The sequence below is a fragment of the Salmo trutta genome, chromosome 13 (assembly GCF_901001165.1).
Source record: "Salmo trutta chromosome 13, fSalTru1.1, whole genome shotgun sequence".
NCBI classification, from domain to species: Eukaryota; Metazoa; Chordata; class Actinopteri; order Salmoniformes; family Salmonidae; genus Salmo; species Salmo trutta.
Window position 1 is genome coordinate 69,488,476 of NC_042969.1, and position 25,018 is coordinate 69,513,493.

A 25,018-nucleotide genomic window follows, 5' to 3' on the forward strand; every position below is an offset into this window, starting at 1 on the left:
AAACTCGAATCAATCAGCCCATCAATCAGTAGGGCTGGCTACTCCTTAGATTTAGGGTTATGCTGAGGTAAAACAATTTGGCTAATCTATACTTCCATATTCCCAAGTCCTATTCTTGAAGATCAAGGGATATAACATTTATTGTAATGACTGGAATTCTAATAGACTTTGTTTTTTAATTTAAAGATATAATGTAATCGTATTATTATATGTAATAGAAAGCGATGGGTTAGAGGAAGCCTACATAACCAAACCATATAGTCAAATTTAACATCCATATTTGGCCAGCTTTGTAAACTTTAACATTGATTATCCTGCAGTAGATGTCGTTCAATTGGTAACATACACTGTTGACTTCTTCTAATGCCTCTTAAGGAGAAGGTAATCTAAAAGCAACTGTATGTAATCAGATTACGTTACTGAGTTTGGGCAATCCAAAAGTTATGTTACTGATTACAATTTTGGACAGGTAACTAGTAACTGTAAAATATTACATTTAGAAAGTAGCCTAACCAACCCTGGCATTCACACATCTGACTCATAGATAAACACTCACGCTTCTCTCAATGACAAACAAACAAGCACTCTTGAAGGTGAAATCAAGACACGTTCAGACAATTATTATAATTTTTTTCCCCAAATATACAGAGCAAAAGCATCATAGATTCACAGACCAGTACGGGTAAAATACATTTTTTCGTCTTTTTTAAAATTTGTTTTAAATACAGAGGGCCACTGCGTGAAAATAGTGGTTTACCCAGTACACTTTCTCTTTAAATTACAGTATATACGTTGAGGATTCACTATTTATATTGACTTTTAAAACTTCCATGTCAATATCTTTTTGTAGCAGACTATCAAGATATTGATTGGTAGAAAAGAAAATGGAGGACGTTGTAGCATATACTAGTGTCTGTAAACCACCATTTTCAGGCAGAGCTACATTATGACAGTGTCAGTGTTTGGCATGATATATTTCTTCATACATTTTTTTCTACTATTTAACTCAGACCAAGCAAAATGTTCTGCGGGGCACAAGTCACTGATGCAATATAGCCACATGTCACAGAAATCATTACAAAGAGAACTATCCACCAATCTGAGACTACAGTAGCGCCCCCCTCTCCCCTCTACCCCAGAAACAGCCTTGTGGGATGGGGAAAATGTGGACCAAACAGTGGTCTTCAACACCACTGAAAAATAGAGGATTTACCTCCCTGGCTCGATGACCCTGGAAATGGATGTTGTGTTTTATCAGGGAAGGGCAGCAACCCTGTGTTATCATTGTGGGCTTATTTATTCATCTGTTTGGCCAAGGCATATTTCTAAAACATGGCAAACAGCACCAGCTGGTGCCAAACAAACACCCCTCCTCAGGTCAAACATACAGACTGGTGTATGTGTACCCACATGGGCTTTGATTCCCACAGCAGTATATGTGATGAGCATGACACAGGTGATACTGTATACAGACTCCCACGGTAGCAAGTTGACGGTGGGGGGTTGGTAGAATAGCATTTAATTTATTAATCCATCCAGTTTGCTGGTCACACAAAGACAGATGTTAGAAAACCTCACGAACGTTGTGTGTCTGGAGTTGATGCACTACGGCTCCAGTTAGTTGGTACTATTCTAACCCATCAGTAAGACAGGGCTGAATCTGGGAAGGGAAGCAAGTGGAAGAGAGTCTCTTTTCTATAGGGACATTCTAGCTCCCATCTCACCCCATGAACAGTTCCCGTGCCACACCCAAGGGCCAAACAGCTTTGACCGTGTGACTGTGTGAGAGAGACTGCCACAAAGAGATTAAAAACTGCTCACACAAACAACTTGTTTGCAAAGACAAGCTTGGTTGGAGATGTCAATGAATGCTGAGAGAAAAAAAAGGAACGGAAAATTGATTGTCTGTCTGTACAATATTGATGGTATAGAGATTTGTTTTGCCCTAATATACTGAAAACTGACTGAGAAAATAAGTAACTGCAAAATTATATACAGAGAGAATTGGAGATTTATATACAGTGTTCTAAGAGCCAAGCTGAATTATCAGCATTGACACAGACCTTTTTGTGTTTAAGCCGTACAATGGGCACCAATCCATTTGTAAAATTAGAGTCAAACCACCACCACTCATGTAGAAAAACCCATTGAAATGCCTTGAATATAATCATATGTAAAATGCTTACAGCAACAACTTTCTCATTTGTCGAAGGTACAGTCTAACTCTTAGAAAGGATTGTCAATTTTCAGCAAGACAACAAAAGTGAAGGACTAGTTAGTACATTTATCTATTCCATTGGCCAAGTATTCCTGCAGAAGAAGAGTCATGCAAAAATAATGATACGAGAGGACTGTTTTAGATTTGAAAAACAGGAAATGACATCATCATTACAACTCGGTGTCTACTGTATTGCCGTTAAACTGGAGCATGTTGTTTTCCTGGCATTAGGCTAAATTTTAACCTTCTCTGATGCTATATCTAATAATAATCAAACTGATGTTAGAAAGCAGGGCCTGTCTGTCCAGAACTAGAAGCCACCCACAAGCAAACATCTTTTAAAGGCTTTTGAAGGCTAACTGATGATGTAACCTATGATACTGTATAATTGCGAGGTTGAATTGCAGACAAGTAATATACTGTAACTAACTGACACTCCAAGAACTGCCCTTGAGAATTACTGTAATTCTTCCCCACCCTACTTAAGACCTCTACAATGGAGGACTCATAAGTCTTGTACTTTATGGTAGCGCAGGCCTGACTGTATGGTGTGTGGTGATATGTAGTGTGGTGGCAAAATGATTTACTGTATATTTTAGTCAATATCACCAACACAACCACATTGATTAACTCATCCAATATAGTGTGCTGTACTGGATTAACATTATCGTGGTTGGTCTTGTCTGGTGTTAAAGTACTTGTAATGTACGTGACATGCCCTGTGTTTCATGTGACCATGTCACCTTCCACAGCAGGCTAGCTAGCAGAGACGAGGCATTGTGGATCTACCCTACAAGTCCAGTTTGTATTTATCAGTGATGTTGTTTGTTTTTGTCTTTCCCTCATCTCTCGACTAAAATGACAAGAATGATAATGGTGAAAAAAGTGAAATTCCATATCTGGCATGAACAATACGCTCACTTAAAACAGTCAGCGTATATACAGTAGTCTCACAGCAGCCAAATGAACAAAATACAGGAAATAAAAATAAAAATGTACATAATATATTCCTATCCATTTCCATCGATGAGCAGCTAGATCACAGTAGGTATACAGTCTGGATTGACTGAGCTCCAGTGTTAACATGGTATTGGGAAAGCCACATGATGATGAGAAGCTCTGTTACAGTACACAGTGTTTACATTTGGTTCCGCAGGCAGCATCCTATCCTGTGGACATGGCTGATGATCTAAAGCATATAGTATGAGAGACTTCACATTACATGGTTAGGGCACACATTATAGTCAGGCAGCTATGTTCTCCTCCATTTGAGCTGGCATGGTGCCAACAGGTTGACTGAGTAACCAATCCCCTTCTTTAAATTAGAGCATATCCCGTTCAGCTTCTGAATGCAAAAGTTTATCTCCTGAAATATCTCTGGGCATTTCAAATAGTCCCACTCAAGGCAAGACATAAAAAAGGGGAAAAACTATATTCCGAGACCTCAAAACAAGTGAACTCAAACAGCCAAATAAAAATAAAGAATGCTGAATAAAGATGCATAATGTACACTGATATTATTCCTTTATCTCAGAGTGGCAAACTGTGAAACGACGACCCAGACTTTCCGGTTGAGATCACGGGCCTCCTTATCTACAGAGTTCTGAGAGCTGGGAGCCCGGGGAAAAGTCTGGCGTCGGTTAATTGTTTGGCAAGTCTGGGCAAATTTGGAGAGTTTTACTCCACCCACACACGGGATGAAGTTGAATCAGCCAAGCTTAACATGTAATGTGTGTGAGCGGATGCTGGGGGGAGAGAGGGGATAAGAAAGAAGAAAAGCTTTGACCATTAATACACATTCACAGTTGTGCTTAGAACAACAAGAGAGCAGCAGAATATTGGCTTACACGTACCAAGTGATGGGTTACTTTTGCCACCCATAAGAGAGTGGTCTCACTTTGTTTGAAAGAGAACTTGCTGTAGACCAAGACTCCTAGCCCCCAGCCTCAGTGTTTGGTTATTTTGCTGTCTTATATGGGATCCTATTTCCACTGAAATCAGTGCAGCAACCACCTCCACACTTGAGTTGTGTCCATGTTGGCAAAATACCTCTCTATGGCGCAGCTACTGTATGTTTATGGGTTAGTGGAAAACTGGGCAACAGGAGGTGGTTTCTGATGAGCTTAGGATGAGACGTGGAGGGAATGCAAGGCTTCTTGATCCACTGGTTGGAACACAGAGAAGTCTGAACAAGTTCAATGTGAGTTAAAGCCACCTATTTCAAGGCTTCCCACGAACACATCATGTGCTTTGAAATGTAGGTCCCTTCTCTGTCTCAGGAAGCTGTGTTTCCCTTAGTCTCAACCCATGGCTGGATGCCCCAGGACAGGCAGGCCTTCTCTGACGGTCAGGTCAGACGTGGGTCTGCATGCGCTTCTGGAGGGGCCGTGTGAGGTCTGAGTTCTGGGAGGAGGACTGGGAGTAGTGGGATGAGGAGGAGGCGGAGGCCTTGCTGTCCTTGTCGAATTGCACGTAGCCATCCTGCTTGCTGTAGCTGCTGACGCTGCTGTCGCACTGCGTGTCGATGAAGGAACTGGAGTCGCTGAGTGATCCTCTCTGGAACTCCCTCTCGCACAGCTCGATGGAGCTGCTGCCCATGCCCAGCACGAAGCGCTGGCTGTAGTCGTACAGACGGTTTGGCCCGGCACCTAGGGTGGAGTAGATGTTGGTGAAGGACATGCCCGTGGGTACCCGCTGCTTGCCCCCGGTGGTGGCAGCGGTGGGATTCCGCATCTCTGTAGTCTGGTTACCTTTCACGGTGATGGTGGGGGTGGAGTGGTGCTCCTTGAAGGTGTTGACACTGTAGTATCCGTTGGTGGGGTCCTTAAAGAGGCAATATGGGAGAGGAGAGAAGAGGAGGGGAGAGCATTTTAATTAGTTTTATCATTGTCAAGTTTGAAAAATGACCCGACTGGGTATGCCTTGTTGGCAATGCACAATAGAGGACAAAAACTACTTTTCTTAGTAAGGAAAATGTCTGTAAAGCAGAACATCTCTGGAGGGAAACATAGAAAATTAAGTCATCCCATTATTTGTATGTGTTTATTCTTCTCAAAGCTTAACCAGTGTCAAGGTCAAACTGGTTTTAAGTACCATTCAAATTGGCAAATAAATAAGGATTTTTTTATAGCTAAAGCTTAAAATTATGATTTAGTCTTCTTCTGCATAAACCTCTACAATCATGTTACTTGCTAATTAACAAGCCTTGATAATTCACAGATGATTCACAGTCACTAATTCCCCAGTTTTAATTGGGCCCAAAATGGTTTGTGAAAACAGTCTTGAATTTGATATGTGCAAAATAAATGACTTGTGTGGAGCCATGGCTGCCGTGCCGAGGTTGCTGTTGTCACAGCTCCTGGCTCTTGCCTCGGTGATTGCTGTTGCTAAGAATCAGGTGTGACAAGGCTGTGAGAATGAACATGAATGTCAAGACCAATGAGCACAATGCCGCCATTGCTGCAGTGCAGAGGTTGAGGTTGTCACACAGCTCCTGGCTCCTGCCTTGACAATACTGTTGCTAAGAAGCAGCCGGGACAAGGCTGTGAGAATGAACGTAAATGTCAAGCCCAACGAGAACAATACTGGATCCCAGAGGAGCCATTCTAATCATGGGCAAATGACACAACTATGACAACCTAAAAGAATCCTCGTCATTATCAGACTTTGTGTTCCCTTATCTGGTGTCTGGTCCACAGTGATCTCCTCCCATACACAGACTCATCAGTGTGGATCAAAAGAGCCAAGTCCAATGGAAACAGGTATACAGACAGAACACCAGATGAATACTCTCGGGTACTGGGGAAACAATCATATGTACAACGGCATAAATAAACATGACCACAATTTTGTTTTCAGCTCCTGATTGGCTTTGGCGTTCTGTGTGCTGAGTTTGAATTGGCCATCGTTCATAGTGAGTTGCTTGTTCCATAGTCTAATGATATTATCTGTGCGTCTTGTTTGAAGGAGGTTTTTATTTCAATATTTATTTCTTTAGAAGTATAATGCCATATCTCCCACACTGTAGATGTGCTAAACTCTGCATAAATAGTGAGGTAATGGTGCTGTTAGCACAGTGCTTGTCTAATTGAGGAATTTGCATATCTGAGATCCAGGGGGCCTCTTGTTAAAACATCCCATACTGACTCTTTGCCTGTCTGTTTTAACTATAGCATCCTCAACTGCCTTATATACCACTCCAAGTGAGAGTGTTTATGTTGAAATAACAAGAATTGGTGTCATATCTGAGAAGGATCTGGAACAAAAGCAGTGCGGGAATCCCTTTCTATTCATAGGCTTACTGCTCTCCTCATTATGAACATAGAAAAGTACAGGATATCCACCTTTATATTATACAGAGGGATCATTGTTTAATATTCGTAGCTTGTGCAGTAAGTCCAGACAGGTATAGTGCGCTGGATATTGAGTTTGTTATAGTGCTATTAACTTACAGTAATATATATTTTGTCAGAGTGTTGGCAAATTAAAAGCATCTCCCTTCCGAGGCACAGACTCACCAAGTCCTCCAAACTGTATCTAAAGCAGCAGTAATGGGGCTTCTCTGGCATAACAAGTATTGTTGATTGAGCATACTGAAATTCTAGCACACTAACCTTCCTCTTAATCTTTGTCACATTAAGAGCTCTTTCATTACAGTGAAAATATGAGGAAGGCAATCATCACACTGAATGATACATTATTGGTTTTGGTTGAATATAATGGCTCTGGAAATTTGTTTCCACTTTTTAAGTGATTTGATTGCAGAAATGGTGAACTCTCATTACAAAAGTGTAACACTGATTCTGCTTTGCCGAAGTGTGACTAATGAATATTACAATGCATCACATGATTCTCTATCTGGTGAAGTTTACAAACGTAATATTGCTATACACATACAGTACGTACTTTGTACTTTTAGTATGGTTTGCTTTCTAAGTCATTGGTAGCTGGTAGTGTCTGCATTCTACAGCATGGCTCCTCCACTTTGAACCTCCAGAGCCAGACGCATCCTGATTCCATATACTGTACACCACCTTTGTTGACCACCTAATTAATCAAATTAAACCTTAATTGGATACATTTGACTCCTGGTCTTATCCTCTCCAAAGCCAAGGTGGTTGGAAAAAAGGTCCTGAGTTGAAGATCAGTCTGATCCCACTTTCCTGCATCCTCCCCTCTTTCTCCTTCTCTACCTCCTTCTGTCCTCCCTCCATCCTCCATACTCCTGGACCTACCTTGATATGCTGGTACTCTTTCTCATCCTCTTGCAGCACCTCTAGCTGCTTCAGCACTGACTCCTGCTGGAACTCCCCACGTTCTACCTGCACATAGGCAAGGCACGGAAATATGAAAAGAAGTGTTGAGCTCGCAGCTTCTTTGGTCTCTTTGACGTTATCAAAACAGTCAGAATACAGGAATTTCCCTTCTGAAAAATTCTGTAATAACATTTCGACTTCAGTCGGGGCAAGTAACTATAAATAATGTATCCATGAATCTCATTAGAGAAATGCCGATATATAAGGTATCACATGCAGACACATGAACTCCCGTGAAGTGTTACAGAGCATAATATTATCAAAGGCCCCTTGCTAAAACCATAGTCCTGCCCCTTTGCCATTTCAAAGTTCTTATGTAATTCCCAAAAATGAGGCAGGGTTTTTTAATAGGCATAGAGAGGGCATAATTAAAACTGCCTGCGACCCCATACGAGTTTCAACATCTCAATAGCTACGCCTTACAGCGGCGTTTTCCCTCACAGGGAGAAAGAACGTGGGCCTGTTCTCTAAATATAGGCCAACACAGTGCCTTGATCACAGTGTATACATCTACACACCTCAGTCCTGTTCCATTATTCAGCAGGTTTCTTTTGTGCCCTAGAACAGTGCTATTAATCCTATCCTAGAGATAATTAGCATTCATTATCTGTGAGTATGAAGAGGGCTGGAAGGGATAGAGTTTTCTGTTGTTTTTACATTGGGTACAGGTGGAAATGGTGGCAGGACACTCACACTCACCATCAGTTGCTTCATGGCGGTGTGCTCCTCGTTTTCCCGGGCCGCGTTGTGGTCTTTGTGGACAATCTCTACTCGGATGTCGTTCTTGGCCGACACCACCCCTTTTATATCTGATGGAAACAACAGTAAATTACAGCTCAAGATGCTAAGACACACAATATTCACAAAGACATTGCACTTCCCCCAATATCTTCAATACACTGGACTTCAAATTCCCTTGACATGGCTTTTGAGAGTAGAGTCACTTTCCCCATCAATACAGAGCAAGAGATGCAGTTTATTTTGTTTTGTTGTCAAGATAAGATTATTTTCTGCGTACGGTACATAACAGTTGAAATCGGAAGTTTACATACACTTAGGTTGGTGTCATTAAAACAATTTTTTCAACCACTCCACAAATTTCTTGTGAAGAAACTCTAGTTTTGGCAAGTCTACTTTGGACATATACTTTGTGCATGACACAAGTCATTTTTCCAACAATTGTTTACAGACAGATTATTTAACTTGTAATTCACTGTATCACAATTCCAGTGGGTCAGAAGTGTACATACACTAAGTTGACTGTGCTTTTAAACAGCTTGGAAAATTCCAGAAAATTATGGCATGGCTTTAGACGCTTCTGATAGGCTAATTGACATAATTTGAGTCAATTCGAGGTGTACCTGTGGATGTATTTCAAGGCCTACCTTCAAACTCAGTGCCTCTTTGCTTGACATCATGGGAAAATCAAACGAAATCAGCCAAGAACTCAGAAAGAAATTCTGGTTCAGTCTGGTTCATCCTTGGGAGCATTTTCCAAACGCCTGAAGGTACCACATTCATCTCCACAAACACCATGGGACCACGCAGCCGTCACACCGCTCAGGAAGGAGACGCGTTCTGTTTCCTAGAGATGAACGTACTTTGGTGCAAAAAGTGCAAATCAATCCCAGAACAACAGCAAAGGACCTTGTGAAGATGCTGGATGAAACAGGTACAAATGTATCTATATCCACAGTAAAACGAGTCCTATATAAACATAACCTGAAAGGCCACTCAGCAAGGAAGAAACCACTGCTCCAAAACCGCCATAAAAAAGCCAGACTACGGTTTGCAACTGCACATGGGGACAAAGATCATACTTTTTGGAGAAATGTCCTCTGGTCTGATGAAACAAAAGTAGAACTGTTTGGCCATAATGACCATCGTTATGTTTGCGGGAAAAAGGGGGAAGCTTGCAAGCCGAAGAACACCATCCCAACCGTGAAGCATGAGGGTGGCAGCATCATGTTGTGGGGGTGCTTTGCTGCAGGAGGGACTGGTGCACTTTACAAAAAAGATGGCAAAAAAGATGGCAAAAAAGAAGCAACATCTCAAGACATCAGACAGGAAGTTCAAGCTTGGTCGCAAATTGGTCTTCCAAATGGACAATGACCCCAAGCATATTTTCCAAGTTGTGGCAAAAGGACAACAAAGTCAAGGTATTGGAGTGGCCATCACAAAGCCCTGACCTCAATCTTACAGAAAATCCAACTGAAAAGGCGTGTGAGAGCAAGGATCCTACAAACCTGACTCAGTTACACCAGCTCTGTCAGGAGGAATGGGCCAAAATTCACCCAACTTATTGTTGGAAGCTTGTGGAAGGCTACCTGAAACGTTTGACCCAAGTTAAAACAATTTAAAGACTATACACTCAATTAGTATTTGGTATCATGTAAACTTCTGACCCACTGGGAATGTGATGAAATAAATAAAAGCTGAAATAAAAAATTCTCTCTACTATTATTCTGACATTTTCACATTCTTAAAATAAAGTGTTGATCCCAACTGACCTAATACAGGGAATTTGAAAATAGGATTAAATGTCAGGAATTGTGAAAAACTGATTAGGCAAATTTGGCTAAGGTGTATGTAAACTTCTGACTTCAACTGTAAGCACATCTGAAACTGGCCTGACGGTGGCTCATTTAGGACAATGCAGTTCATACTGTCGTATAACAAAGTCTTACTTTCTGTCTTAATTTTGCTTGCAAGCTCTCTCTGGTGAGCACAGATGGAGACGGGTAGTGAGGGCATAACCAGGTGCGCTTCCTCTGTGGTATACAACAACAACATGCTGAACGCAAGTAAAAGGTCCCACACAGGTAAAAGGTCCCTCGCACGCAGCAACACAATTTTAGCAAAGCGCAATGGCTGACTGTTTCTAACCTGAGGCACTGTTGGGGATGGAGTTTTGATTTGAATATGAGAAAGGATGGAAGTAACTGTAGCCAGCAATTAATAGTGTGGTAAGTTATACTGCTCAATTATGAGGCATGAGCCCTCACACCCTGTCTATCTCTTGCTGAGGACCATGCCTCATTTAGCTTTGGCATGCATTGGGTGACACAGGTACAGTGATACGTACTTCTCTGAGAGCGGGTACAACAGAAAGCTCCGATGGTTCCCATGAGGACGATGAAAGCCACTAAGGCCCCGACTGCCACCCCGATGATGACCGCCACCGGGAGAGACTCTGTGGAAGACAAAACATTCCCTTCTACAATAACACATTGCAAATGCAATCAGTACACTACACAAATATAAAGTATACATAAATACAAACATGTAAAATGAGGACCAAAGTTCAAACAATTCCATTGTAAAATAATAAAGACGTTACTTAGTTTTACAAATACACACATCTCCATAACATATTAATCATAAATATTTCCCCAAATGTTTTGGTGGCTAACATAAGAAATATCTATATATATATATATATATATATATATATATATATATATATATATATATATATATATATATATATATATATATATATATATATATATATATATATATGTATGTTAAAATATATATATATATATATATATATGTATATGTATGTTGAAATACATTTTAACATACACTACATGACCAAAAGTATGTGGACACCCGCTCATCAAACATCTCATTCCAAAATCATGGGGATTAATATGGATTTGGTCCCCCTTTTGCTGTTTTTCACTAGATGTTGGAACATTTCTGCGGGGATTTGCTTCCATTCAGCCACAAGAGCATGAGTGAGGTCAGGCACTGATCTTGAGCGATTAGGTCTGGCTCGCATGCGGCATTCCAATTCATCTCAAAGATGTTCGATGGAGTTTAGGTCAGGGCTCTGTGCAGGCCAGTCAAGTTCTTCCACACCGATCTCGACAATCCATTTCTTTATGGACCTCACTTTGTGCACGGGGGCTTTATCATGCTGAAACAGGAAAGGGCCTTCTCTAAACTGTTGCCACAAAGTTGGAAGCACATGCTGTAGCGTTTAGATTTCCCTTCACTTGAAGTAAGGGGCCTAGCCCGGATCATGAAAAACAGCTCCAGACCATTATTCCAAACCAAGATTTGTCCGTCGGACTGCCAGATGGTGAGGCGGGATTCACTCCAGAGAACGCGTTTCCACTGCTCCAGAGTCCAATGGCGGTGAGCTTTACACCACTCCAGCCGACGCTTGGCATTGTGCATGGTAATCTTAGGCTTGTGTGTGGCTGCTCAGCCATGGAAACCAGTTAATTAAGCCAAATCCACAATTTTGAAAGGGTGTCCACATACTTTTGTATATATGGTGTATTTATTATTACAGTGCTGATTCCTTCCATTCACATTTAATTCATCAAGTGGCTGAGTGTTTTTTTTATTGAGTTGTTAAATAGCAACAGGGCTGTGAGTTGAATCAGCCTAATCCTTTAAGGGATACTTTGAGATTTTGGCAATGAAGCCCTTTATCTTGTTCCCCAGAGTCAGATTAACTTGTGGATATCATCTTTGTCTCTGCATGCAGTTTGAAGGAAGTAGCGCAAATACTAAATTGCCATTAACTGGAAATCTATGGGAACAGCTAGCATGCTCCTGTAGACGTTCAGTCATTTCACTGACGCTACAGTAGTTAGCATTGGCTTGCTTCATACTTCCTTCATACTGGACAGAGACATTAAAATGGTATGTACGAGTTCATCTGACTCTGGGTAAGTACAGTAGATAAAGGGCTTCATTGCAAAGATCTTGAAGAGTCCATTTAAAGTGTATATGAGTGGCCTGATTCCAACCCACCTACATGAATTACCTCCCTGCACTTTATACAAATGCAACAGAACAGAGTGGCTTAACCCCAGCATTAACGTCTATTTAATGCCTTCATTAATCAATGTCCCTGTCAAATAAGCCAGCGATACATGATCATTTATGGAGAGTGAATACAAACAAATCTTCACCATTGAAAAGACAGAGCAACACGTCCAGCTATGAAACCCAGCCAGACAATTAAAGGCTTTTACTAACCGCACTTGAGTTGTACCTTATCTTAACTAGATAATTTCAACAGTCTGGGTCATCCTATTGTCCTAAAGCGAAATAATGTGAAGTGCTGATAAACCAGACACAACAAAAATGTCCCACACAAACGAGATGGGTGTTGTCAACGCCTAAACACTGAATAGTGCAGGTTTCATTGTGATTTGTGATAATGGTTGGTTGAACAGTTGTAAACCCATCAAATCCATTGACGTTCATACTCTCATGTTCGTTTACACACACACACACACACACACACACACACACACACACACACACACACACACACACACACACACCACAACATATCACTACTCTATTTGTCTCTACACTACACTAGAACCACGGCCATCACAGTGTTAAAGTAGAGGTGGAACCTGTCGAACCTTGGCTCCCACCTTGTTCCTTGAGGCGGATGATCTCCGTGTCAGAACCAAAGCTGTTCCAGGCTGTGCAGTTGTAGATGGTCTGGAAGTCTGCAGGGACGATGTTACTCATGGTCAGAGTAGAGATGACCCCTTCCTCGGTGCTGACCGTCTCCACTGTGTAACGGCCAGACGTCCCTGACTCCAGCACTGTCTCCTTCCATGACCAGGCCTGTAAGGGAATCACAAGTTAAACATGAGGGGGGAGGACTTCCCTGTACTGTTCTAATTGACAACAATTGATTGCAGACAAAGAGGATAAATTGCAAGCACTATTCTGGTTGTTAAATCATATTCATAAGCATGAAGGCAAAATTACTTTCACATTTATCCTGGATAAATATGCCTCTTTAGACCCTCCCATCAAATCAACATCATATTAATTATGCAGAAAATTGATGGCCATCATCAATACACAAAACACTAATTAGTATATTGCAATTATGCAAAAACATACACACTCACATGTAAACTCACATGTGTACACACACGCACACACGCACACACACACATGCACACACACACACAGTTAATGGAAGAAGAGAGGGCTCTGAGAGTAAGCTGTTTATCTAAGGGCCATAAATCTTAATGGGATCTGTGCTAACAGAGCATCAGCATGCATTAAATGAGAAATTAAGGGTCTAAGCTTGCCATGCTTCATGCCTTCTTATTCATACAACAATAAATGGTTAGAATACTGTTATATTCATTAAACTGCTATCTTTCTCAAATCAAATTCAAATAAAATTTTATTGGTCACATACACGTGATTAGCAGATGTTATTGCGGGTGTAGTGAAATGCTTGTGCTTATCGCTACACCCGCAATAGCATCTGCCAATCATGTGTATGTGACCAATAAAATTTGATTTGAATTTGATTTGTTTTGAGAAAGATATCAGTTTAATGAATATAATAGTATTCTAACCGTTTATTGTTGTATGAATACAACTTGTCACTTGTATTGCATGTGTTCTTAGATGGTGTAATCAAATGCTAATAACGCAAGAGGCATGCTGTCAGGGCACCATGGCCATAATGCAACCCATATACCATGCAATGCTGTGGCCAGTAGAGATAAGTAGAAGAGATACATTTTGAAGGAAGTGGTGTTGGTGATACTCACAATGCGGTCTGGAGGTGGAGTGCTCCGGATGAAGCACTTGATCTCTCCCTTCTCCCCGTGGAGAGCCTGATGTGTCTGGGTACTGGAGATGGTGGGTGGGCCTGTGGAGAGGGCACAAAGGAGAACATATCAACACTGTACCATGAAGGCCAATCACAAACCCACACATTACCAAAATCAACCACTTACAGATTCCTTTGGGTTCATGGTCCTGAGTGGCACAGCAGTCTAAGGCACTGCATTTCAGGGCTAGAGGTGTCACTACAGACCCTGGTTCAATTCCAGGCTGTATCACAACATGCCATTATTGGGAGTCCCATAGTGTGGCGCACAATTGGCCCAGCGTCATTCGGTTAGGATTTGGCTGGGGTAGGCCATCATTGTAAATAAGAATTTGTTCTCAACTGACTTGCCTAGTTAAATAATGGTTAAAAAATGCCATGTAATACTGATTCAATCAAGTTGTGCCGCAGTCAGTTAAGCGGTATACCCCGAACAGCATTCTTTCTCACAGAAAACCCTACTTCCAATTTCCAACCGACTCGGAATGCCGGCAGTAAACGGCAATTTTGGACTTCCGGCACTGAGGATTGAATTGTGGTTTGATAGGAACATCTCATCTAACCTCCACAATATCACCAAGGGCATGTTAGGGCTGTATGAAGGGCATCCATGTGGGCCCAGCCTTCATTCTGAAAAGTTGATTTATGGTGCCCTTGATTTCTCCCACTAAGATAAGGGTCATGGTGGCGAGTGGAGAGGCATTTATATGGGCGTAATCATGATGGGAGAAATGTCATTGCGGAGAGATTCCACTCCTCCCTGTGTCTCTGCACATCAATTTAGCTCTCCAGAGTCTTGCACTTTGACCCGCAGCGATGCCATCAATCGGATAACCTCCAGTCCTCCCTCACGACAACAGAGGAAGCAGTCTATCATCTTAAACAGCCATTAAAAACATTGAAAAAACAATTTCTAGTGATTTAAGAGGTTTAAGTATAGAGTAGTGGGGAAACAACTTGATTAGTAAGAAGGTGAGCTTCCTACCAACTCCCCTCCAACCCGTTTCCGTTCTCTCTGCCGATACATAATTGCAGTTTATTACCTGTTTCTTATTAAAATAAATTAGCATTTTAATGAGATTCTGGCAGATGGTGTCTTGGTATGCTACTGCATGCAGGAGACTGGGAGCTAGTTTGCTGCCGCTGTGGAATGATTGCTGCAAAATAACAGCACTGCATTGAGCACTATGCCCCAACACCACTGTCTTAGTAGCCTATGGTGGACTGGCATGGGGGGTCCGGTCTGTGTGGACCTGTGCGGATTTGTCAGTGTGGTTGCATGCATAAGAATGTGTGTGCGTGGGAGTGTGTGTGGCTGGAATGGGTTCCTGTGGTAAACACACTCAGATCTATTCCTCCCGGGTTGAACAAGGCGAGTACTGGTGACTCAGGAGAATCTGCTCTGTGGATCAGGGCTGCAAATGAGGAATATAATTAGATGGTTTTATCTCCCTGCCTCAGACAACTGGGGTGTGGTGGCTCCTCCAGAGGATAGGGAGGTGTGTGTGTGTGTGTGTGTGTGTGTGCACAGACTGTGTGATCAGAGAGAGAGGGAGTTGGTGGATGGTGTGAGTAGCACAACTACACTACTCCAACTGTCAGTGGACACAGTCGATACGGTAGGAGATGCTTGTTTAGAGAGGCGGGGAGGCTATGGAGTGTGCCGTCTCACAATCTGAATCTTTGTTATCGTTTGTTCATCACCTTGTCGAGACCAAGCCTTGCATTTCCACTTCCAGAGTTGGAAGTATAGTCTGAGCTTTGAAAAGATGTCATTTTGTGCTTCCTTGCAACAGCTCATTTCAAAGCACCTCAGAGCTGTGTTACTGTGTCACATCCATTTGAATGGCATTTCTCTACTGAATTATTCATTTGATCTGTTTTTTTAAATGTCTGTCTTGGCACTTGGAGAAGGAATTAAATGCTAATTTATTGAGCATATAAAGACTATATCTGGGAGAAAAAAAAAAACTTCAACAACAAGATGCCCTGTGGGAGACTAGAAGGCTCATCGGGCCACTTTCTCCATTAATGTGTTAATGTGCTCCCTCTCCCTGGGCTGCTCATCTCATCTCATCTCATCTCATCTCATCTCATCTCATCTCATCTCATCTCATCTCATCTCATCTCATCTCATCTCATCTCATCTCATCTCATCTCATCTCATCTCATCTCATCTCATCTCATCTCATCTCATCTCATCTCATCTCATCTCATCTCATCTCATCTCATCTCATCTCATCTCATCTCATCTCATCTCATCTCATCTCATCTCATCTCATCTCATCTCCAGACAGACAGACAGACAGACAGACAGACAGACAGACAGACAGACAGACAGACAGACAGACAGACAGACAGACAGACAGACAGACAGACAGACAGACAGACAGACAGACAGACAGACAGACAGACAGACAGACAGACAGACAGACAGACAGACAGACAGACAGACAGACAGACAGACAGACAGACAGACAGACAGACAGACAGACAGACAGACGTGGAAATATGGACGGACTCATACCTCTATGAACCAACACTCATTCAAATATAATATATAATATATATGTTCTTTGATAGAGACAAAAACACATGCACGCTACCAATCTCATGCATATATTCACACATATACCTACTCATTGTTTTCCCTGTGTGCGTACAATGTATCAGGATGCATTGAACATACGATCAAAAGAACAAGCACAACACAATAACTTCACTCAAACAAATATTGAAGCTCAGACTGACTGTGTGAGGATGTTAAACTAGGGTGAGCAATATGTATCCATTAGTGACTTCAACATAAACTGCCTCCCCTGCGAGCTGTTTGATTATAATTAAATTACACCAGTCCCCAGGGAAGGAGAGGATTCTCTTGTCTGTGTTGCTGCACAGTGGGAGTCGTTGACATGAAATGGAGGAAAGAACATATTGACAAATTCTAAACACATGGATTTTAATTATTTCGGTAAAATTATCCAGGCATAAGCGACGGGAAGCAAATAGCAAAACATCAAACACATACACACACATTCCCCCACACTGAGCATATACTCTTGAGTATTCCTCAGTCTTTCTGACACATAATCAAGGCAGTCTCCCAAAATGCACGGTCATCATTCATGACTTTCTCTCACTGTCAGAACCAAATGGATCCTATTGGATGTCAAAGACTGAAGGTTGATGAGGGTTAGGAGGATGAAGCTTCATCTGCCATAAAGACGACAACTTAAAACAATCAAGCAGCAAACCGTCGGAGAGTCCTTTCCACGTGCTGCAACTTCAAAGACTCTGTTTGTACTTTGTCGGCTTGACAATCGGATTCACTGAGAGGACTTGGTAGGGTAGAAATGTGAACATTTTGTCTGAGGACCCCTTCTGTGGTTTTCAGAAAGCGTGGATTTAAATTATTCAAAAGTTAAAAAATGATGTGGCTTTTTAATGTCTGAGACAGATTCAGGCCATGAGGCAAAAGAGGCAGAAGAACAGGAGAACATAACAAAATAAAAGAGAAGTCAAAGACCGATAAAGAAGTGGGTAACACTTGACTGAAGTCTATAGAGACCAAGTAAACGTTTTCCGCTTCGTTATTTTTCACGATGAGTGTCCTATGAGTTCTGTTATCATATATAGTGTTGTATACAGAAGTACCGTAATTTCCGGATTATTAAGCGCACCTGAATATAAGCCGCACCCACTGAATTTAAAAAATGTTTTTATTTTGAACATAAATAAGCCGCACATGTCTATAAACCGCAGGTGCCTACCGGTACATTGAAACAAATTAACTTTACACAGGCTTTAACGAAACACGGCTTGTAACAAAAAATAAAACATTTGCAGTAAGCTTTAGTTGTCTTTTTGCACTGAGTCAATTCCTCACGCTGCTGTTTCCAACGTCTTATCATCGACTCATTAAGACCAAGCTCCCGTGCAGCAGCTCTATTTCCTTTTCCAACAGCCAGATCAATCGCCTTCAACTTGAAAGCTGCATCATATGCATTTCTCCGTGTCTTTGCCATGATGAGGGTGACAAAATGACTACCGTAATCAGAATGATGGGAAGTTTGAGAGCGCTCGATTTAATCTAAACAGTAAACAAAAAAGTTGTTTGACCTTAAAACCTGTTGAGGCCAGGGGGCAGGATCTTATCCCGGTATTGGGATTCATTGTCATGTGACCATGGCGGGGAATTCAAAACTGCAAGAGTAATCATTTCAAATAATCAAATAATCAACTATTTTCCTCCATTTGAAAGATATATCTCCTAAATCTAACCACGCTGTCCGATTTTCAGAGGCTTTACGGAGAATGCATAAAGTTAGGTTATGTGAGGAGAGTACATTGACAATAGCTGCGTGTAATGTTTAGCCAATTCAAAGAAGGGCATCAACAGACAGAAAACTAGCTAGAATTATGCACTTACCTTTGACAATCTGCATCAGATGACACTCATAGGACATTATGTTTGACAATACATGCATTTTTAGTTCCATCAAGTTCATATTTATATCCAAAAACAGCATTTACAGTCGCGGTGAAATTCAGAATTTTTTTCGGCTCGAATGCTCCCAGTGAATCCAGCATTACAAATCACGGAATTACTATTCGAAAACATTGGTAAATTATAATATTGTCATTCAAAGAATAATATATTATCATCTCGTAATTGCTACCGAATGGCCAGATCTCAAAATAACTTTACTGGGAAATCACATTTTGCTATAAACTGGGTACTATGCTAACAACATAAGCTAAGCTATAAGCTAAGCTAAGCTATACCGTTAGCATTAGCATCATCTAATATCGATAATAACATTCTAAATATCCCCTTACCTTTGATTATCTCCATCAGAAGGCGCTGCCAGCGATCCCAGGTCCAGAACAAATGTGGTTTCTTTTGACAAAGTTCATAATTTATGTCCAAATAGTTAGCGTTCAGTAGGCTCCCACAAAATGAGGTGGGCAGTGTAAAGTCACGCCGAAAAGCTAAAAAAAACCTAGTAAATAATCTATTTATGTTTGTTCAAACATGTCAAACGTTGTTTAGCATTAATTTTTTGGTCCATTTTTAACGTGAAACATCAGTAAACATCAGTAATATTTTCACACAACCTATCAAGTGTCTAGAATAAACGATTATGACAAAGACACTTCTCAGATTCATGCGCAGGCGCAAAAAATGAAGTGATGACATGTCAACTTGTAAGCATTCTAATTCGGTCTGTATTCATGACAGATGCTTCCAACAACTTTCTAAAGATCGTTGACATCTAGTGGAAGCAGTAGGAGTTGCGAACTGAATCCTTTCTCACTGTGGTATCTATAAAACAATGACACTAAATAGTACAGTCACAAAATTCTCATTTTTTTTAATCTATTTTTCACAGGTTTTTGCCTGCAATATGAGTTTTGTTATACTTACAGACACCATTCAAACTGTTTTAGAAAATTCAGAGTGTTTTCTATCCAAATCTGGTAATAATATGCATATCCTAGCTTCTGAGTTGGTGTAGGTGGCAGTTAAAAATGGGCACATATTTTTTCCAAAATTCTCAATACTGCCCCCGTAGCCCGTAGAGGTTAATTTCATTGGTCTAATGAAAGCTTCACGCCAAAAAACTGAGCACGTCACAGAATGTGTTTTTTTGGAGAAAAGAAATTGAAAGCGGGAAAAATCCAATAATCTTTGAACCTCGCGTCATTGTTTAAGCCGCGAGGTTCAAAGCCTGGGAAAAAAGTTGCGGCTTATAGTCCGGAATTTACGGTAATGCAATTCCCATAGATAGTTGTACATAAAAGAAAGAACACATGAAATGGAAAATAAACCTGAACAGAGATTTTGTTTACTAGTTCAGACAGTAAAAAGGATGCTGGGATGAAACAAAACTGTTAAGATGTTAATTAGGAATGACTTTGCTCCATAATAGTGGAGCTCTGATCTTGAACAGAACTAGGCGATGGATAGGAAAGGGTCTCACAGCACACACTAGTGGTTGCAATCCAATGCCGAAGGAGTCATTTGCATGCCATTCTCTTTTATGCACAGCTACTGTACAAGTTTGAAAATAAGTAATGTTTGGTACTTGATGTATATTCACTCCCAATCTAGCAACAACGCCGCTAACGACAGACATTGTACGTTTGCGTTCAAGATATCCAATAAATTGTTGAGGACAATACCTCAGCTAAACATTCATCTCAACATCCTTTCTTCTATCTATCACCCCATGCAAACGGACGTGGTGAGAAAAAGTCCTTTAAAGAACGTGTCAATTCTGCCACTGAAGGCTGCTGCAACGCTAATGCGCACTCTGTGAATACCAAGCGGTGTTAATGAAGTCATTTGTCTGAGAGTTGCCAGGTCTCCCACCATTCCATTCCCCGACATTCATTAGTCAGTCACTGCCTGAAAACGCCAACCTCCCTCTCCTTAACTCCTTCAGAATCTAATCTGCATTAAAGCACATTTCCTGTCTTAAGGAACATAAGGCTACATCCTGGATGTGCTAGCTATATTTATCCATCCATCCCTGTGTCTTTTTTAATAAGGACTGATGAAACATAATGGAAAATAAAGTGTAAAGGAAATTAATTTTATCGCATCTGTTACTACGCTTGCAGTTTCAATAATGCTGTGAATCTCTCTGCTGTAGTCTACTACACTGTAGCAGAGATGTCTGCAGAGTTGAATTTGAACCCTTCTTCTATTGTAAATACAGAGATAGCCTCACCACAAAGATTTATTCAGAGCTTAAAGACCTGGACACTCTGAGGCCCAATAGCAAACTTTCTCCTTTCACTGTATTGTTGGAGAGTCCTTGGGGTAAAGATGTGTTTTTGTGTGTAAACCAGTGACAAATTACTTTCTTCTTAGCAGATGTGACCCCCAAACCTTCCAAAACATTCCTGACCTGCGTGACACTTACCGTTGACGGTGAGAGAAACCTCCTTCTCCCCGGCGCCGACTCGCGGGACCACGGCACGGCACACATATTTCCCAGCATCTTCCTGCCTCACAGCCTTGAGTGTCAGGATGTTCTCATTGCTTAGTACCTGCCACACAGAGGTTAAGGGTCACTGAATTAGCAGCAAGAGGTCACCTTCACATTTGAGGCAGCACATAGCAGCCCGTGCTCCTCTTAACGACTTAAAGGCCACCTCTCTTCTATTATTAAAATCCAATTTGGGACCAGGCTCATATGAGAGAGGGGCGGTTTTGATCTCCAGGCTCTGATGGTTGACGTATACGGAGTTGAGGAATGAGCCTGACTGGCAGATCAATTGCATGCCCCTATGCTCACCTCAACACATCTCCAGTCAGGATTCAGGGAGCAGGGGCACTAACGAGCCCGAACCGCTAGCTGCCTCTGGAATTTTTGATTAATGAGACTTTGAAAAAAACTGATTTAAGCTCAAAGGGCACTGCTTGGTCACATGAATCCTGAATTACCTATAGTGTTAGATATTTTAGGTTTTCAAATAGAATAGTTAATGAAGTTACTGCTGTGGCCAGCATGATATGAGGGTGGTTGTGGAAAATATATCACTATAAATTAAATGATATGGAAAGTATTGGCTAACCTGATTGTTCCAATCTATAGTGTATTGCACCTAGTCAAAACATATACAATAAATGATGAAAGACATTGAATATGGGAATACATACCACTCCAGAGCCCCTCTTCATCCAGACGATTGTGAGGGAGGGGTTTCCCGTCCAGGCACAGTTGAACACAGCATCAGACCCCAGATCCACCTGTAAGGACTGGGGCTCTGCAGCCATGCGTGGACCAACTGCCAGAACACAGAGAGCCACCCAGTCAGCATCTAATCAATACACCACCAGCAGCACAACAGAATACTCTATTAACGGCCAGATACAGAATGTCTATAATCTAAATAGGATGCATAACGTTGGCTGGACATCATCACAGAAAGAGCAACACATTAGTAGCACTCACAGTAGACGTCGACGTTGCGGCTTATGTTGGTGCTGCCCAGAGGATTGGTGACCTCACAGGAGACCGGCTCAGTGAAGAAGGAGTGGTCCACAATGACCTCATAAGTGTCCTCAGAGACCTCCTTGATCACGTTGCCTCCTTTGGCCCACCTGTAGTAAAGGGCAATACGCAGAGAGAGAGAGAGAGCGAGAGAGAGGAGACCTTGCATGAGAGGGGTGATCTGATAAGAAACTGTTATTTGCAACTTGCTTTGACCTTAATATTGACCTATGGTCGCCTGGTTAATGGTGGTCAGGAAATACTCTGCTGAGGGCACAGAACACTTGCAGTAGAAAGACCATTTGAACTAGCACCAGACCAGTATGAAGAATGGATTGCTTCTGATTTATAACGTTTCAGTTCCGGTCATCAGCGAAGGAGGATGGCATTTGTCTGAAGGATGGGAGGAGGATGAGGTGAGAAGAGGGTGGGATAAAACATTAAGACAGTTTCTCTCCCTCCCTGTCAATGTCACATTGTTCTCTGAATAAATAATTCCTGTGCAGGTTATCTGCTGGCTTCAGCATGTTTATGTGGCAGCCATTCATGCTGTGATGTCACAAGCGTCTCAGTGACTGGGGAAGCAGACAGCACGTTCTTCATTACGACGAGTGGAGCAGAACAGAGCGCAGAGTGGCTTAGACAAACTAATCACAAAATGACAAATAGGTAGAGTCCCTCCTGAAGATGCCAGCTGACTTGTACTGTACGGTAGAGTCCCACCTGATGATGCCAACTGACACGTAGTGTATGGTAGAGTCCCCCCTGACGATGCCAGCTGACACGTACTGTACGGTAGAGTCCCACCTGATGATGCCAACTGACACGTAGTGTATGGTAGAGTGCTCCCTGACGATGCCAGCTGACACGTACTGTACGGTAGAGTCCCACCTGATGATGCCAACTGATACGTAGTGTATGGTAGAGTGCCCCCTGACGATGCCAGCTGACACGTACTGTACGGTAGAGTCCCACCTGATGATGCCAGCTGACACGTAGTGTATGGTAGTGTCATGACGTTGCCCTCTTTGGGTACAGCGAGCACCATCCCCCTCTCTCTGCACCATCCCCCTCTCTCTCTTCCCCCTACACCAGGCTCTGTTAGGCAGGTCATAAATTCCTTGAGTTCTCACCTCATGGCCAGAGTATAAGAGAGAGTGTTTTCATAGAGAGAACAAAGGAACTTCTTCCACCTCACAGAACTTGAGAACTGAACAATATTCATGCTCTGGAAAATGTATAAATGGTCAATGAAGTAGCCAGCTACGAACTGGTCCGTTTTGTACAATTTTGTGAAACTCATGAGAGACAGTACAGCCACATTACCATAACCCTGTTTATACAAGAGTCTCAGTTGTGAGGCTTGCATCTAATTGTTGTATAAAATTAATGAGTAAAGATGAAACTATTTGTGAAATTATGTAATGTGATTTTAAACTGTTTAATGAAGGAAGCTCCAATTCCCTTTGGAGATTAACTAAATCATTAGCCCGCCCCATGAGCACAGACATTGATCTGGCGTCATGAGACAGCCCCTTTCTGCTCGTCCGAATATATCCCCCACCTTGGGAATTTATCTTCAGACCAGCTTACCTCGATAACCACGTTTACATGATTAAGTTAGTTTAATCACGTAATAATAATTACAGGGAATTTATTTGATAAAATTAAGTCTTCATTTTAATGATGCCCAAGACACTGATGATGCCGGCCGACACATACTGTATGTTAGTCCCCCCTGACGATGCAGGCTGAAACGTACTGTACGGTAGAGTCCCCCCCTGGCGATGTCAGCTGACACATACTGTATGTTAGTCCCCCCTGACGATGCAGGCTGAAACGTACTGTACGGTAGAGTCCCCCCCTGGCGATGTCAGCTGACACATACTGTATGTTAGTCTTCCCTGACGATGCAGGCTGAAACGTACTGTACGGTAGAGTCCTCCCCTGGCGATGTCAGCTGACACATACTGTATGCACATAAAGGCACCCGACGTTAATCAATTGACACAGGATTGGGAGAAGAACATCCGTTTGTGTTGGAGGCATCTGTCAGAGGGATGTTTTCTCCCAACTGCTGGGTTAATACTTTTCTTATGTCATCGCTTCTGTCTTGCTCAGCATGCCATACTGGATGGCTCCCTGTTGCTGTGGGAGACAGGGACCATTTATTAAAGCGAGCCAAGGCATGAGTGGATGTATGGGGCTTCTTCTCTGGAAGATTTACAAGGTATTTTGGGACATACAACTCTATACCCTCCTAAACCTCTCACCTTGCCCAGACAGAGATGTGTTTGCATGCTGATATGGGCGAAGATAACCTTTGAACTTCTAGCTGTCACAAAACATGGATCTATTTTCTCACCCAAGAGCACAGGGTGCACTGTGCAGTATTCCAGGGATTGGGAACTCGCAGTATTCCAGGGATAAGGGACTCATTTGTTATCCATGAGTGAAGCCTTGGTCTATGCTTAAAATGAGTAGTATAATTTAAATGAGAATAGACCTCATTCATTCAGCAAGTGAAGTGAAGCACCTTTCTAATTGGCTCCAGTTGATTTTTCTCTGCTGCACATTGGGCTGCCGAGGAGACTGTTTCCACACTGTAGGAGCTAGTTTTTCACTGTGTGAAAAATGAAGTCGCTGAGAGCACTGTCAGCTTAATATGCACAGGGACACCTGTGTTTCCAATAATAAAAAAATGAGGGCATATGGGTATGCATGGCTCATCTGTCCCTTCCTTACGTAATTGATCCTGGAGGAGAATGTGCTGGATTTGGGAAAAGGTATTATTACCGTTGCAGTAAGCTACACACAGCGTTCTGTAGGTATTGTCCCTCAAGAAAACAATTTT

At 41.9% G+C, this 25,018-nt stretch overlaps 1 protein-coding gene across 10 annotated transcripts in view; it reads right to left on the minus strand.

Moving 5' to 3' along the window:
* Positions 1-587: 587 nt before the first annotated feature.
* Positions 588-25,018, minus strand: part of LOC115206443 (kin of IRRE-like protein 3) — a 210,138-nt gene continuing 185,707 nt past the window's right edge. For 2 of the 10 annotated variants that reach the window (XM_029773456.1, XM_029773455.1), the window contains exons 7-16: positions 22,126-22,274; positions 21,831-21,958; positions 21,091-21,217; positions 14,097-14,197; positions 12,945-13,143; positions 10,619-10,726; positions 10,221-10,304; positions 8,227-8,342; positions 7,453-7,539; positions 588-5,041 (exon numbers count right to left, since the gene is read on the minus strand). In XM_029773456.1, the coding sequence (XP_029629316.1) occupies positions 4,571-5,041; positions 7,453-7,539; positions 8,227-8,342; positions 10,221-10,304; positions 10,619-10,726; positions 12,945-13,143; positions 14,097-14,197; positions 21,091-21,217; positions 21,831-21,958; positions 22,126-22,274 (1,570 nt within the window). In that variant the 3' untranslated portion in view covers positions 588-4,570. Of the gene's footprint in view, positions 5,042-7,452; positions 7,540-8,226; positions 8,343-10,220; positions 10,305-10,618; positions 10,727-12,932; positions 13,144-14,096; positions 14,198-21,090; positions 21,218-21,830; positions 21,959-22,125; positions 22,275-25,018 lie in introns of all 10 variants that reach the window. The other 8 variants (XM_029773454.1, XM_029773452.1, XR_003880797.1 and 5 more) reach the window with 7 other exon arrangements.